Here is a 14,273-nt window from a genome sequence, read left to right on the forward strand (position 1 = left end):
AAATTGAGAAACAAAATATATTAACCCAAGACTCAAACATGACTAAGTGCTGTGTGATTCTGAGGAATTTTGCTGTTGATTTTCATGAAAGTGTATGTGACACTAAGTGCCATATTTACCAAGTGGATGAAGACTGCCAGGAACTGTTAGCTGAAAGGACCCAAACTAATTTAATGTCCTTTTATAAGACAGACTCTCATCCTCTGATCACTCTGGAATTTTCTCCATGTTTGTTCCTGATTCTGTGAATCTTTCTCGAACAAAGGGGGGTTGTTCCAAATTCCAACTTTGTTTTCCATTTCTGCTAGTTTGTTCTTTTGTTTCCTCAAGAGGAAGGTTTCTCCCTGAGACTTAACAGACATTAGCAAAGGAGCCAGCAGAGCCCATCACAGCGCTCTGCTTCTAATCCATCCTTCTAAGTACAATGGAGCAGCTCTACAACTCTCCAGTCAAGTTTTCTCTCTTTTGGTATCAGCACATTATTATGAAAGCTACTACCACTAGCCCATTCCTAAAAAATCTTTACTTTTCTCCAGCAAATTCAGTGAATACCCATGTGCTTACAATATCCACGCATCACTTTTCTTCCTCACACAGGAATCCATTACCTTGGACAACAAACGCAGAATGGGCTTCCCTACTCAGCTGGCACTGAAACAGGTTTTGTAGTGCTAAAGACAGGCAATCTGGGAAACAAATCTTGCTCATAATGTCAAATAACAAAGGATAAGTACTAGGGAGTGATTCCAGCATTACTCAACAAGTGCAATTTGAAAGCGTGAGGAACACGAATGTTGCTCTCACCTTCCTCTTGGTAAGTCTGCATCATCTTTCTTCCACCGGACTGTTGGCGTGGGATCCCCCTGCACCTGGCACCGGAAATCCACGGCCTCCTCCTCCAGCACCACTTGGTTAATCGGTCGCCTGAGAAACGTGGGCCGCTCTTGAAAGAGAGATTAAAATTCCTCAGTGAGTCAGAGGGTTGAAATGAACACTTTTGACTTTTCAGCATCTTTTTGTTTACCGATTCACAGAACGAAGAAAGGAGGCTGAGCTCCACAAAATGAGACAAGTGGAACTGATGATGTGCATTAAGGGCCCGAAAGACGTCTGCCAGGCGGGAGAAGCGGTGGCTGCCACATTCAGCCCTCACGCAGGAGCTGAGAGCTGCCAGAAGGCAGCCTGTGCTGGCACCGACTGCCCAACTCCCACACCAGCTGAGAGGTCTCCCAGACCTTGTCCTTCCATGTGAACGTTTCGGCTCTGCACCGCTGCATATACCAAGCACCATCTAAAATCTCCTGTCTGCTCCAGCGATACATGAGCTGCTGGTGGAGACAGCCTGCCTTCGGCAATAATCAATATCTTGACGCTTTGGAGGAAAATGCAAATTCAGTGTTATGCATCTTAGCCAACTGTGGACTATTGTACAGAGGTCAGAGCTTTCCTGATCCTCATCGCTAACTTCACCACGGAAAACTAAATTAAGGCCTGAATAATAAGTTCTGTTTACCCTTGTTATGTTAGCCTGCACGGCTACAAATATTATTAATCATCATAATGTTGTACAGGCCTGCTTAAAATCCAGATGCAGAGCCACAATCTGATCTCAGTTACACTGGTACAAACTCCAAGTACCGGTAATTTCATTTGAATGGATGTCACTGGGGGTAGTTTCCAAGTTGCCTTTGGACTGCATACATTTTGTTCTGTCCTCTTCTAGCCATACCACACTTTTATTGTCATAAATTATTTGTGCCGGAGTCAAACCATTATAAGATCAAGTTTATACGAAGCAGTATTTCCACTCAAGACAGGGATTTATTATAAAGACATTTAAAACTGATTACACTCTACATTTCACATTTCATTCTGAGAAAGGTGAAAGGTATGGTGTCACTTAAAAAATTACTTGAAATTTACACAGATGTGAGCAATACCAGATTCTGATTCAGACAGTTTGTCTTCATAACTACAGAGCTGAGTTTATGGGTTGACCATTGCTGTTTATTATATCCAAATAATAATTAAAAAAAAAATTAGAAGAACATTATGAAGTTTGCAAAATCAAGCATGCAGCACCTCGGTACCAGAAATAACAGAACTAAGGCTGTTTGCCCTTTAGTCACTCCCTTTCTGTTTATGCCTTATGAGACTGGTTGCAATTCTACAATCACATACTATTTTTTTCCCCAAACATCTCCATATTGTTCATATTCATTTAATGACCAGGTGTTTAATATTTTGCTTTAGTTACACCGTTTAGCAGGTGGCCTGCTGTCATACTACTCAAACTTCACTTCAAAGATGGAATTATTAATTTCCTCATGACCTCCATTACACATATCTTAATGGTCTATAAACAATTCACTTATTTTCATAGCTCCTCTCTGAGGTGTGATGGAAATCTAAGAAAGCAAGCTAGAAAATGTCTGCTGGATTTTGATGCTCAACCTGAGACACAAAACTGCCAAATTATTTTTTTGAGAATTTAGCATTAATTTTGTTTGTTCAAAGCTCAGCTTCCATTGAATTCAGTTGCAGCTGATAAAATGTTCACTACTTTTACAAATCAGAATATTAAGTCCTATAATAAAGAACATGAAACCACCTGTTAATAATTATGTAAATGAGTGACAGCATCACATAGGAATTCCATGATAGTAGCAAAGAGATCTATTGGCAGGGAAAAACATATTTTGTCAGCAGAAGAATAGACACGCTCAAGAATCTATAGCACTTTTCAAGATGCTACAGATAAAAACATGTCTAATGGGCAGAGGCTCTTCTCCTCATTTCTCTAGGGCTACTGCTTTTGTCCTGTTCCTAGTCCTGCCCAAGACCACAGGTTTTGGCAGCATTTGTGCAAGTAAATACAGTTTTAGTCTCTCACCCCTTCGTGCAATCTCAGTCTTATTCTCTTTTTCAAGTCTGTGTACCAGCCTTATAAAACCTTCACTACAGCTCCTTGCTCTAAGTGTGCTTCACCACATTTTTCCTTCCCAATGCACATCATCTTCTGACCCTTCCCAGTCTCTAGCTGGGTTTGCTCCTCCCCTCATCGATGTGTCTTTGCCAGCCTGTGACAGTGCCTCAAGTCCCTCTCCATCCCAGCCACTGGCTCCGCCATCTCTTTCCAACTCCTGACTGGTTCTTTAGCCTATTTGTCTCCTCCTAGCCCAGAATATCACTGTTCAGAGCTGCAAGTGAGCAAGTTCACAGGTCCAGTCTCCCTTCCAGCTATTCATGCCTCTCACTTCTTCGGACCTCACAGCAAACTGACTCTTCTCCACTCTGTGTTTAAACTAAACTTGAACTGGAGCTTCTTTGCTCTGTGCCACCCAGATACAGCCCATCCACTACATTAACACAAGAAATTTCACTGAAGTGACTAAGCATCATCCCAGGAGAGTGACAGCAGCAGGAGTGCAGGGCAGTTGAAGGAAAATGCTGTTCAGACCTGCATTCTACCTGGTCTCCCTGGCATATGAACTGATGATATTTTTATTTTTTTTTTTTTTTAGAGAGGGGCATAATTGGAAAAAATTGGTGAAAATTATTTGGACAAGCAAAAATTACATGTCTGGCATAATGTAGCTATTTCCCATCAAAGTTTGGGTCCCTGTTATCCAATATGAGGGACCTGTCTTTCTCAGGATAAAAAGTTTCTTCCATTCATCTCCTTCAAGTCTTTCCACGTTTCCCTCCAATTATCCTTTTCACCTCCAAACTGCAGGAACATTCTTGGAGAAGAATGAATCATTTTAGCGATTAAAAAAAATAAAATATATATATGTATATATATACACACATATATAAATTTTCCAGTCAGGCATGGAAAAATTTGGATAAAGACTTTTAGTTTCACAATTAAAACATTTTTTTTTCACTATTTCACTATTAAAACTTTATAAAGAAACAAATGCATTAGTTATTAACCTAAACGCTAAGCAATACACTTGGCCTGTCTGTAATTATGTGAATCTAGAAGGGAATATCTTAATTAAACTTTCTGAAAGTTTGCAACTGTATCATATTCACAACTTCCCTCCTAAGAAAAGCTCAGACCAACCCTTGTACACAACACAATCTACATTTTGACATTTGCTTTTCAAGAGGTGATCCCAAACCAAGAATTTCGATCCAGATCAGCATCCTCATAGATGATTTAGAGACCCTGATTCATGCACACTGAATTTAAATAACTCTGCACGTGCCTGTATGTTGGCTTGGTCTGCATACAAAAATTATTTTAGACGATGTTTATAAAAGCTGCCTGTAAACAGCTAAGAAGGTAATTTATAAAATAGCTACTTGTGGCTATAAATGCTTCTATACAGGAGATGAGAAAATAAATTCCTATCACATTTTCTGAAGAACCCAATTGACGAGACAGTATATGACCCAAAGGTTATTAGGCAAATCACTTGATTCTACATCAAGGCAATTTAGGAGTTTTGCTTCAGATCAGCTTCTCAAACTGTATATTTTCCAAAACAGTTAAGAATTTGCTAGAAAATAGCTATGTAAGTACAGATCCCAGTTAGCACGGAGATGCAAATGCCAGTAAGTACTATTTCCATTTTTTTCCATCATCTCTTCATTTTGCACAGTGTGAATCAGGAAAGAAGTTATCTCTCATGTTGTTTCCTCTGTTTGTATCACTCACACAACCCCTTGAATATGTCCAATAGCTAATTATACAGCTATAAAGTGATCAGAGTGAATGCCATTGCCAATGCAATTAACATTCTTTATGTGAGATTAACTGGATTTGAGTCACCTGCATAACTTGCTTACAATGTTAATCTCTCAGGAGACAAAGAGCTGCCTGCCAGAGCATGCTAAATAAAGAAGGTTTATTCAGGCAGCCAGGTCAAATTTAGTTTCAAAGCTAAACTTGAGAAATAATATTTTTATTTTTTTATTTTGAAATAGTTTTCCCATAAATAAAGCCTTGTGGAATAATTAAACATTATTAGTCTGTCAACAGCATTCAGAACACAATACCTTTGAGAAACAAGACAGTGTAATAAATTTAAATCATAGACATATATAAAAAAATAATATAGCTATTTTGTAAGTTTTCACTGAGTAAATACTACGCACTTCCCAGACTTTCTCTGATGAATATTAAAAATCTTTAAAAATAACTATAAAATATGTTATGGTTATATGTCATGTCAACAACTCGTGCTATTACTAGAGTGACCTTTCTAACTTCAGAATAAACTTTGCTTATGGTTATAAAAGAGGACTGTAAATGCAACCTGGACACACACCTACAACCTGTTGCAGTGCTTGAGATACACATGGCAAGAAAATCTACAGAACTGATCCTAACCAGAAACACAAGAAAATCCTTTCCTTGCTTTGCGTGCTGATAGAAACTAACTCCAGAACTCAATTCTTCCTCTATTTAACCGTTGGTCTGAGTATCACAGTCTATTAGAGAGGCTCCAATGACCCTCAGATGCATTATTGCCCTTTCTCTGTTCCTCAAAAAGTTGGACAGCCATAGATGGGACCTTAATCTAATTAAAATGATCCTAACTAACTTAATATATTTTCTCTGCTCAGACAACTGCTACTGTGAAGGATTTGATGGTCCCCATAATGCAGAGACTCAATCTGATTTAGAACTGTTTTCTCTGTCTTTGCTGGAGAGAAGGCACCATTTTTTAAAAATGTTTTTCTGTGCTAGGAAGAAGCATTAAAATATGAATTAAAAGGCTGACTTTGAGGAGACATTTAATAGCAAATAGTTAAAAAAATAAAAGCTTTTTCACTTCAGCTTTCTGATGTAAAGGACAAATTAAACAAAACAAAATAAAACCATTAGATGGTTGGAAGTAAGTTTCACTTCAGAATGCTGTCAATAGTGTAGTTATTTCATTAACACCAATGTGATCTGGATAGAGTAAAGCTCTCTGCCAAAAATGAAGATATAGAAGAAGACAGGATATTAGCATCGTAGTAAATTTTCCTACATTGCCCAAATAATTGAAAATACAACTGCAAAAACAGATGGTTTTGTATTTAAATACATTTTTCTACTGCCTCCTTTTAGCTACTTTTTTCCATTTTTCATTTGAGAAATAAGCACTTGTGTAGCCATTGCAAATTTTCTTGCACAGGGCACGGTTAAGAGGCAGATGCAAACAAAGTAGAATGATTTTTATTAATTGTTAGTATTTTTCTCCTTGAACATACATCTGCAACCGTGCTAATTTCAGTTTTTACTGAGCATTAGGCACAGACTTTGAAGACCAGATCAGACACTTTTTCACAGCAGTATTATCCTATCACAACTTGTCAGTATCCGTGGATAACAAATATTGCAACACCAAACTGGCTTTTTGCAAGCTGCGACACATACACTGTAAGTGAGAAATACCAGGATCGAAGAAAAACAGGAGGAGCTTTGCCCTGAAGGACAAAATATTCACTGCCAATTTCTCTGTCTTGAACTGCGAATGTAAACCCTATTTTGGCAGGTTTTCCATGTAGCTCGGAAAGACTCTGGGATTAATTTCCAGGATATGATGGGACAAGACTCTCTGCTAAGGCCTTCCACATAGTCAGAGCTCAGGAAAGTAAAATGGGGCACAATGATTTCATTAAGAGGTTTTTGGATTTTTTTCCTCTTAGATCATGTCATCATAGTATATTCGTTCTGGAACTATGGTTTCTATTTCATCCTGACCATGTCTAGAGAACATCAAACAGAAATACTTCTTCAAGCCTCAAAAATACTTCTTCATCCCACAGGACCTTATTAGCTGAAAAAAGGTTCAGGTACCAAAGCCAAAGTCAAAGATTAATCCAAAACAATCTTTAATATGTCTGAATTGATATATCTTTTAAGACATTTTTGTACTCTTCTTAGTTATGCTTTAGATTCTTTTGAGGCTCTTCTAAATATATCTTTTTCCACTGCTTGATGCCAGCCTCTTGAAGTTGATACATTAAGGCTTTCATTGATTTCACTGAACTTCAGAATCAATATACACGATATACCTTTGTACATTCTCTTCAAACATACCATTTAAGTCCAAAGGAACAAAGTGGAACCTGAAATAGTTAAAACAACTTGAAAACTTATCTGAGAAGTGTGCAGTAGTATGACAAAATGATAAAAGCTTAACTTAAACAGTAATTCTTACTTTATTTAATTTCTGGCTCCATAGTACACATTTACAAATCAAGCTTTCTTACAAATTGGAATGAAACTGTTTCTGGTTTGCATCTTGCTTTAATTCTGTTCAGCCAAAGGCTATAAGCCCAAACACAAGCAAAACAGCTTAATTTGTATCACTTACGCTTCTGAATTTGGCCTTTAGAATAATTTGTCCATAATAACAAAGTACCAAGCTGCCTCTTTTTGTGAAGATTAGGATTGATGGATTAGCTATTACCTTTCTTTAAAGGCCAATTTACACTCTATGACAGACCCTGCCTTCTTGCTTCACCCCAACATTACACCTTGGAGCCTCATAAAGGCAAAAATTAGCAGTGGTGCTTGAAAGGGAAGATTGAAAAAATGTAGTGCACCATTGCCACTATTTAAGACACAGGAACGATTTTGGGAAGCACTGCTGATATAATCAGTTTGCTTTATGATATTTTACTGTGAAAGTTCAGCAATTTTCTGCTAGCAGAAGAATCATGACTTGAGAACAGAAGAAATGCAATATGCATCGACACTACCAGTATGCTTGAACATCCTTAACCTGGATGAGTGCCTAAATGTTGAGAACTAGGTTTTCCTTGCAGATGGGGTTGAAAAAAAAATAAAGAAAATTACTTGTTTTTGTGAAAGTTCTACATGTATTATCCACAACTATCTCTCAGCAAAGGTTATTGAAGGGGTACCCAGCCAAGTGGATACATTCTGCACACAAGAAACTTTTATTTTCTCCTCTTCTTATTGCCTTTTCTTTATTTATTTTTTTTTTAAACCTCAGGAAAGATGTAATCTTTTAGGCTAGGCTTCCATGCTGTTCCCCTCAGGCCACCAGTTACCACCACACTGACTCAGTTTTTCCAGAGGCAATGCCTCAAGCTAAATTTACTGCACAGGGAGCCAGAGATCTGTCACAAGTCACATGCAGAAATTAACTTAAAGTATTACAGAAAAATTTGCAAAGCCAAAAGTAACAAGTGGCTGATTCCTGGAAAGGTTTGAGAACTAGTATGAAACAGTTCCTTTTCCTACAAAGTAGCATGTTTATTAAGGTCCCCTGCACACTATGGAAAGGGTTTGGGGGTTCGTTATTTGGAAAAGGAATAGAGACATTAATTATCAGCTAATTAATACACATTCCTCTCTAGAATCAGCACCAGTTGTAGGTCTGCCAGCCCCTTTATTAAATTCTCTAAGTCTCTTAGCTATCTTCATTTTTATTATAAAGCCCATTTTCAAATATGTCCGAAACAGTTGAAGTTGGACACATGAATAATATATAAGTATAATGATATTTTTAGCATTTTTTTTTTCAAGGTTTCCAGTATTCCCATGTTCCTCAAACCTGTGAGTCATATTAGAGGAAGGCTGGGGACTTAACAGATGACCATGGTTTTGTCTGTGTTCAGTAAAGTCGATCTGAACACGCACAGCCAATCTGCCATTCCCCAGCATGGCTGGATTTATTGGATTTATCCTGTATGCTTTAACTGATCGGACTGCCCAGTAGATACATTGCTTCCTGGAAACATCAGGGATAATGATCTCCAGTGCACTGTGCATGCACCCACCCACACATGAGCTGCTGCAAGGACTTCAGGAATGGAATACATCTGTTCTGCTGGTAGGGAGCAAAGCCAAGCCACCTTTGTTTGTGTGGAGTGGACCAGGACTAACCTGGATACAACCACACAGTGAGCCCAATACACCAACAGAGCGCTTCAGGGCCAGGTGGCAGCCAGGAAATGGACACAGGACAGTCAAATCGTCTAACAGTAAATCATAACCGAGCACCTGATTCCTGCACGCTATTCTTGTAGAGCAAAAAGGAAGATAGGAAAGGAATACCTAGATAAAAGAGGAATTTTAGACAGGAAGATAGCCAGAGAGGAAAGGAATTTTAAATAAAATTTTCTTTAGGTAGTCTAACACAATTAAGAAGAATTTAAATATCTAATTTCATCTATTGCTGATTCTGTTCAGTGTTCACAAAATAGACTTAGATTGTGTCTTACAAGTTGATTGCTATGATTAAATCCTGTAAAAAAAATCAGAATATCGTAATTGGCTATGTAATATTTTGCACCTCAAGACAAACCTAATACTTTTTGTAGCTCTGCAGGATATGAAATTACATGCAAATTTCAGTTTTCATTCCTACAGTTCAATGCTTTTTAACAAATTATTTTCTTAAGGATTTCTTAAGGCTTTGTAGTTTAGGACTGCAATCTGCTTGCTATCCACAGGGAGTATTACTAGAGATTATCAGTACTTAAACTGATGAAGAAGACATGTCATGTCTCTCTTACATCTGTATAAAGGCACAACTTCAACAATTGGTTGCAAAGAACATAATAATGTGATAGATATCCTTTCTGTTTTGTTTTTTTTTTCCCAAGATATTCTAGTTCTGTCTTTAAAAGTCATATGCTTCCATGAATCCGCAACAAAGTAGAGTGGAAGCCTTTACAGTCATGCAGCGAATCCTCAGTCACCCACAGATCTTGTCTAGCAGAAACTTTTCTATGCCTTTCGTGAATCCCATAATATGTTTTTTTTAAAGCAGATGAACAAATGCTAAATTGCACATACATGCAAACACGGATGGCAATATGTGTGACTGGGTTTTCCAGTGCACCATATTAGGCAGAAGGTAAAAAATTAGGAGCACATGCTTCAAAAAGGACCTTAGGATTTCTACAGAGGGTCTTACTGGAATTCCAAACAGCCTTGTTTGGAATTTTTGGTATTATATCAAGGAGGTGTAGCAGGAAGGACATCAACACTTTCCTCTTTCTCTTTCTCTTTTGGATATATGTATGTGTTTTCTTTAGCAGTGAGGTTGTTTTTTTTTTTTCCTTATTGATTTTATTTTGTTTGCTCAAGATGTCTAGACTAATTCCTACAAAAACACAGTTAATGGTAAATAAAAACATCATGACTGTAGGATGTACCATAGCAGGATTTTGCAGCTTTGATTCTTACCTGGTTGTTAGCAGGACAGATCCAGCTCTAGGTTCAGTATTACTCTATTCTTGCTCTTGACCCTAAACACAGGGCAAATGTTCCTAACAACTTCTTGCCTTGCCCATCAGGTCTAGTAGCTCTTTCATACAGGAAACATGTCTGTTTTTGATTCATTCAGCAATACCAAAAACCTAAATGATGCCTTGGCTTACAAGATGAAAAGCTGTTTCATGCCCTTTACAAAACAAATGACGAAAGTCTCTCTATATATTCAAAAAGTTTATCTTAGGATATTCCCCAATGACTTTTTACTGATCAATTGATCTCTTCTGTGCTCTCCTACAAAGATTTGATTTCACAGCCCCAGGAATAAGGAATTATTTAAATAGACAATGCTGGTCCAAATCTCTGTTAAGCAGACATTGTCATCTATATTAGAAGTGGCTTAATTACATTTGGCAATTTTGTGAAGGAGAGCATTATGTCCTGCATTACCATCTCTGAGTGCATGCATATCACCAAGGACCTCCAATTAGACTGAAACTCTGTGCTTAGAAGGAAAGTGTTGAACCATCACAGCTCCATAATTATAAATTGCAGCCTTTGAAAACTGCTCTTCTTCAGAAACTGTGAAATGCAGCTTAAGCAGTACTACTGTGTTTTGTTAATCTTGTTTTGTCTCGTATTTTGATGAATCAACCATGTCAATTCAGTCTTTGTCATTCATACTGAAAAGAAAACAAAAGCTTGAGTCACTTTACCGAAAACGGTCAGCTCTGCTGGGTCGCTGTCTCGCTCCCCCACTATGTTTGTTCCAACGCAAGTGTACATGCCGGCATCACTTTTCCTTGTGTTGGAGATCATCAGCTTCCCACCACGTATCTATTTCAAAACAAGGAATATATTTTTAATTTCAGATCAACACAAGATCAGAAAAAAGCTACCTTCTCAGGCAGAAAGTTCCACAACTATGGCATTTAAAAGTTTTGTTTATGAATATGTGTATAGTTGAAAATTATAATCCTATATACTTGAATATCTTAAAGCTCTTCTAGGACACATTTTATCCTCCTGACAGATTTTAACCACATTTCAGTTTTTTCTTTCGTTTTCATTAAATGCTTTACATTTCAAAGATTACACTTCTTGCTGCCACTTTGGCAACGCAGAGTACTTATATTTCTTGTATGGTGATAGGTAAAGCACACTGGATATCTCGCTTAAGAAAAAGGCAATTTACTTAGTATTATTTAGCTCATTTTATTTTACTGGTGTCTGAACAGTTTCCCTGCTCACTGCTTAGGACAGATTTTCTCTTTTCCTTGAAACAAACAGACTGAAATTAGGCCAGACTGATAATTCACCTGACTCCTGTAAGACTTAACATTTTCCTGGCTACAAAGGGTGCTTAGAGAGTGAAAGGGCAGGGTAGTTGAAAGAAATAAAATAACAAATTTGCAGCTTGTGAAGTCACAGACAGCATGAAAAATTGGACAATGGGGTGCTCCAGAATAAGCTAGGAATATAGCAAGGAAACAAGAGTCAGGGAATTATAACCAGTTCCCTGCCACTCTTGCTTCCTCTACTCTTCAGCAGACCCCAGCAGAGACAGACTAGCCCACAAACAGCAGCCACTTAGCTTGTTTAGCTTGAAATACTTCCTTCAGCATCCAAAGCAGTGAACAAGCTTCCTGATAGTACTTCCACATTTAATAAGGTCAGCACTGAGTGAGTTACCTAACATTATACACGACAAAACTTTCTTAAAGGAATATTAACAGTGAAAAGATAAGCATCCAAAAATTAGGAATGAAATGTGTTGCTGCACCCTTAATTTATCCCATTTGCTTGCACATACCATGATGTCATCTCTAATCACTTGATAAGTTAGGTATTTGCTTTGGACCCTTTTTCATTCAGTACATGGAATGAACTGTCACAGAATTCAACCAGTGTTACTCATTTACACAAGCTGTGTTCCTATTCAGGAACAATTACTCTTTAGAGGGTAACTTCAGCATTTATTTAAACTGTGCACCCCAATCATTACACTAAACACATTACCAATGTCATCCTAAGATGTCGGTTTTTTCCCCACAGAGTATTTGTGTACCTCACAGATATGACTGATTTTATCTTTAAAGCACTTCTCTGGTATAAGACCTGATATTCTTGTTCCAATTAACTGAGATCTCATTTCAGTGAACTGAGATCTAGAAAAGATAAGGCTAAATCTGTCAAAGACATGCACTGAGTCCCCCATCTAACAGAGCACCTTACATGACCAAATCTACAGCTCCAATGGATCTCTGTTGCACCGGTTACACAATTCAAGCCTCAAGGAAGTTCAAGTTGGAGATACAAACCAGAAGAAATAGACAACCTTCTCCCCCTCATTTTGGAAAGCTCAGAGAGGCAAACTGCTAAGGGTAATGATGAGTGTCTGTGGGAAAGGCTATAAAGCTGTAAAGTTCTGCTGCACTCAGCTGCAGGGCTTGAACACAGGTACAGTGCCTATAGATGTCCACCTCAGTTGTACTCACACTGATCCGCTCCTCTTTGTCATCAATACGGACTTTATCTTTCTTCCAGGAGATGGTAGGCTCAGGGTGTCCACGAGGTGGCTGGCACTCCAATATGGCAGGCTCCCCAGCTGCCACCACAACATCTGTAGGGTTTTGGCGGAAGTCATCCCGTAGCACTAACGTAACAAATGAGGGAAAGAAGAAAAGAATTACCAGAAGTGATGACATTGCAACTGGGGAGAAAAATACATGCAGATACATATAATATTAATCAAGCAAACAGAAAAGTCTCAACCATTATTAGGTGATGACTTTGCACCTTATATTTACTATATTCGTGAGGTGTGACCTTTTATCCAATGGAAGCAGATTTCACAGACTTCTTTTTTTTTTTCCCCTCGTTTTTTTCTCCAGGTAAGAACACTGCTCTGCACTTAAATTAGAAAGATCTGTAGTACCCATTACTCTTTTTAGCCTTGACAGGATCATTTTCCACCTTTGCAAAAGTAGCTTTGCAGGTCTGATGTTGAGTTCTTTTCATAAAAGAATACAACACGCCGAATATCTGGCTTGCCTGGATCTTCAGCATACGCTAGGTAAAGAAGTGACACAACTGACACCAAATTGCAGGACTGCATCTCAATCAAGGGTATTGCTATTAATAATATAAGAATAATAATAATAATATCACCAAATACATGCCAAAGTGATCACCTGTTGTGAAGGATGTCAGAAAATTCAAGCTGATGGTAGCGTGCTTCCAGAATATATATTTTTTCCTTTTATATTTTTAGTAGTAATTTTTCTGCACCTTTAACCACTGCTGCCCCATGACATCGAAAGGAAAGAGCATTTAAATCACCAAGCTGTTTGAGAACTAAATTAGGCAACACAGGCCAGCTTCTTATGTAAATCAAGCTTCTATAAAGAAGGATTAGGTCCAACTAGCTGGCTTCAGTGTGTTAAAATTATATCCACTTCATCATTATTCTTCCATGTGTGTTCCAGTCTCTAGGTTAATTGACATTCTTATAAACATAAAACTGAAAATAGCTCTAGATGAGCTACTGAAATAGAATTTAGGGCATTTCCCCTCCTTGAGTTTCAGCTACGTATGGCTTTCATTACAGCTTTAAAACAGTTCTCGCCCTTAATGGAACCAGGGCCCTCTGAGAAATTAGAAAACATTGTATCCTAGTGAAGGGGCAAGTCAGGAAGAGTTCAGCAGAAATTGCTCAGTCTCATTTCATAAGCAGAGATAATTTACTGCTTTCACTGTTAATAAAATGTGCCCCATATTAACATTTGGAACTGAATATTTTTTTGTTCTGTAATAAGCCAGAAGAAAATATGATGAATATGTACAAGAATTGGTCTCTGAATGGGCTGAGGTGAGTGTGCTGTATTATTTGTGGCACTCAAAATGACACGAGGTAACTTTTATTGTTCCCCATTTTGGGATACACAGGTAGATCCCAGAGGAAGGAGGAAATTAATTGGGAGTTAATTCCTTTCCTAACACAAGAAAGAGTGATTATTTAGGTCTTGCTCTTGGAAACATAAAATAAAAGTGACAGGACACAGCTGGCAGCAAA

The 14,273-nt window shown here is 37.9% G+C and overlaps 1 protein-coding gene across 6 annotated transcripts in view; it reads right to left on the reverse strand.

Moving 5' to 3' along the window:
* ROBO2 (roundabout guidance receptor 2) overlaps positions 1-14,273 on the reverse strand; it is a 459,676-nt gene that overhangs the window by 140,696 nt on the left and 304,707 nt on the right. For all 6 annotated transcript variants that reach the window (XM_082046751.1, XM_082046748.1, XM_082046750.1 and 3 more), the window contains exons 3-5: positions 12,697-12,854; positions 10,915-11,035; positions 805-943 (exon numbers count right to left, since the gene is read on the reverse strand). In XM_082046751.1, the coding sequence (XP_081902877.1) occupies positions 805-943; positions 10,915-11,035; positions 12,697-12,854 (418 nt within the window). The remainder of the gene's footprint in view (positions 1-804; positions 944-10,914; positions 11,036-12,696; positions 12,855-14,273) is intronic.

Source organism: Streptopelia decaocto, assembly GCF_964273445.1.
Source record: "Streptopelia decaocto genome assembly, chromosome: 1".
Taxonomy (NCBI): domain Eukaryota; kingdom Metazoa; phylum Chordata; class Aves; order Columbiformes; family Columbidae; genus Streptopelia; species Streptopelia decaocto.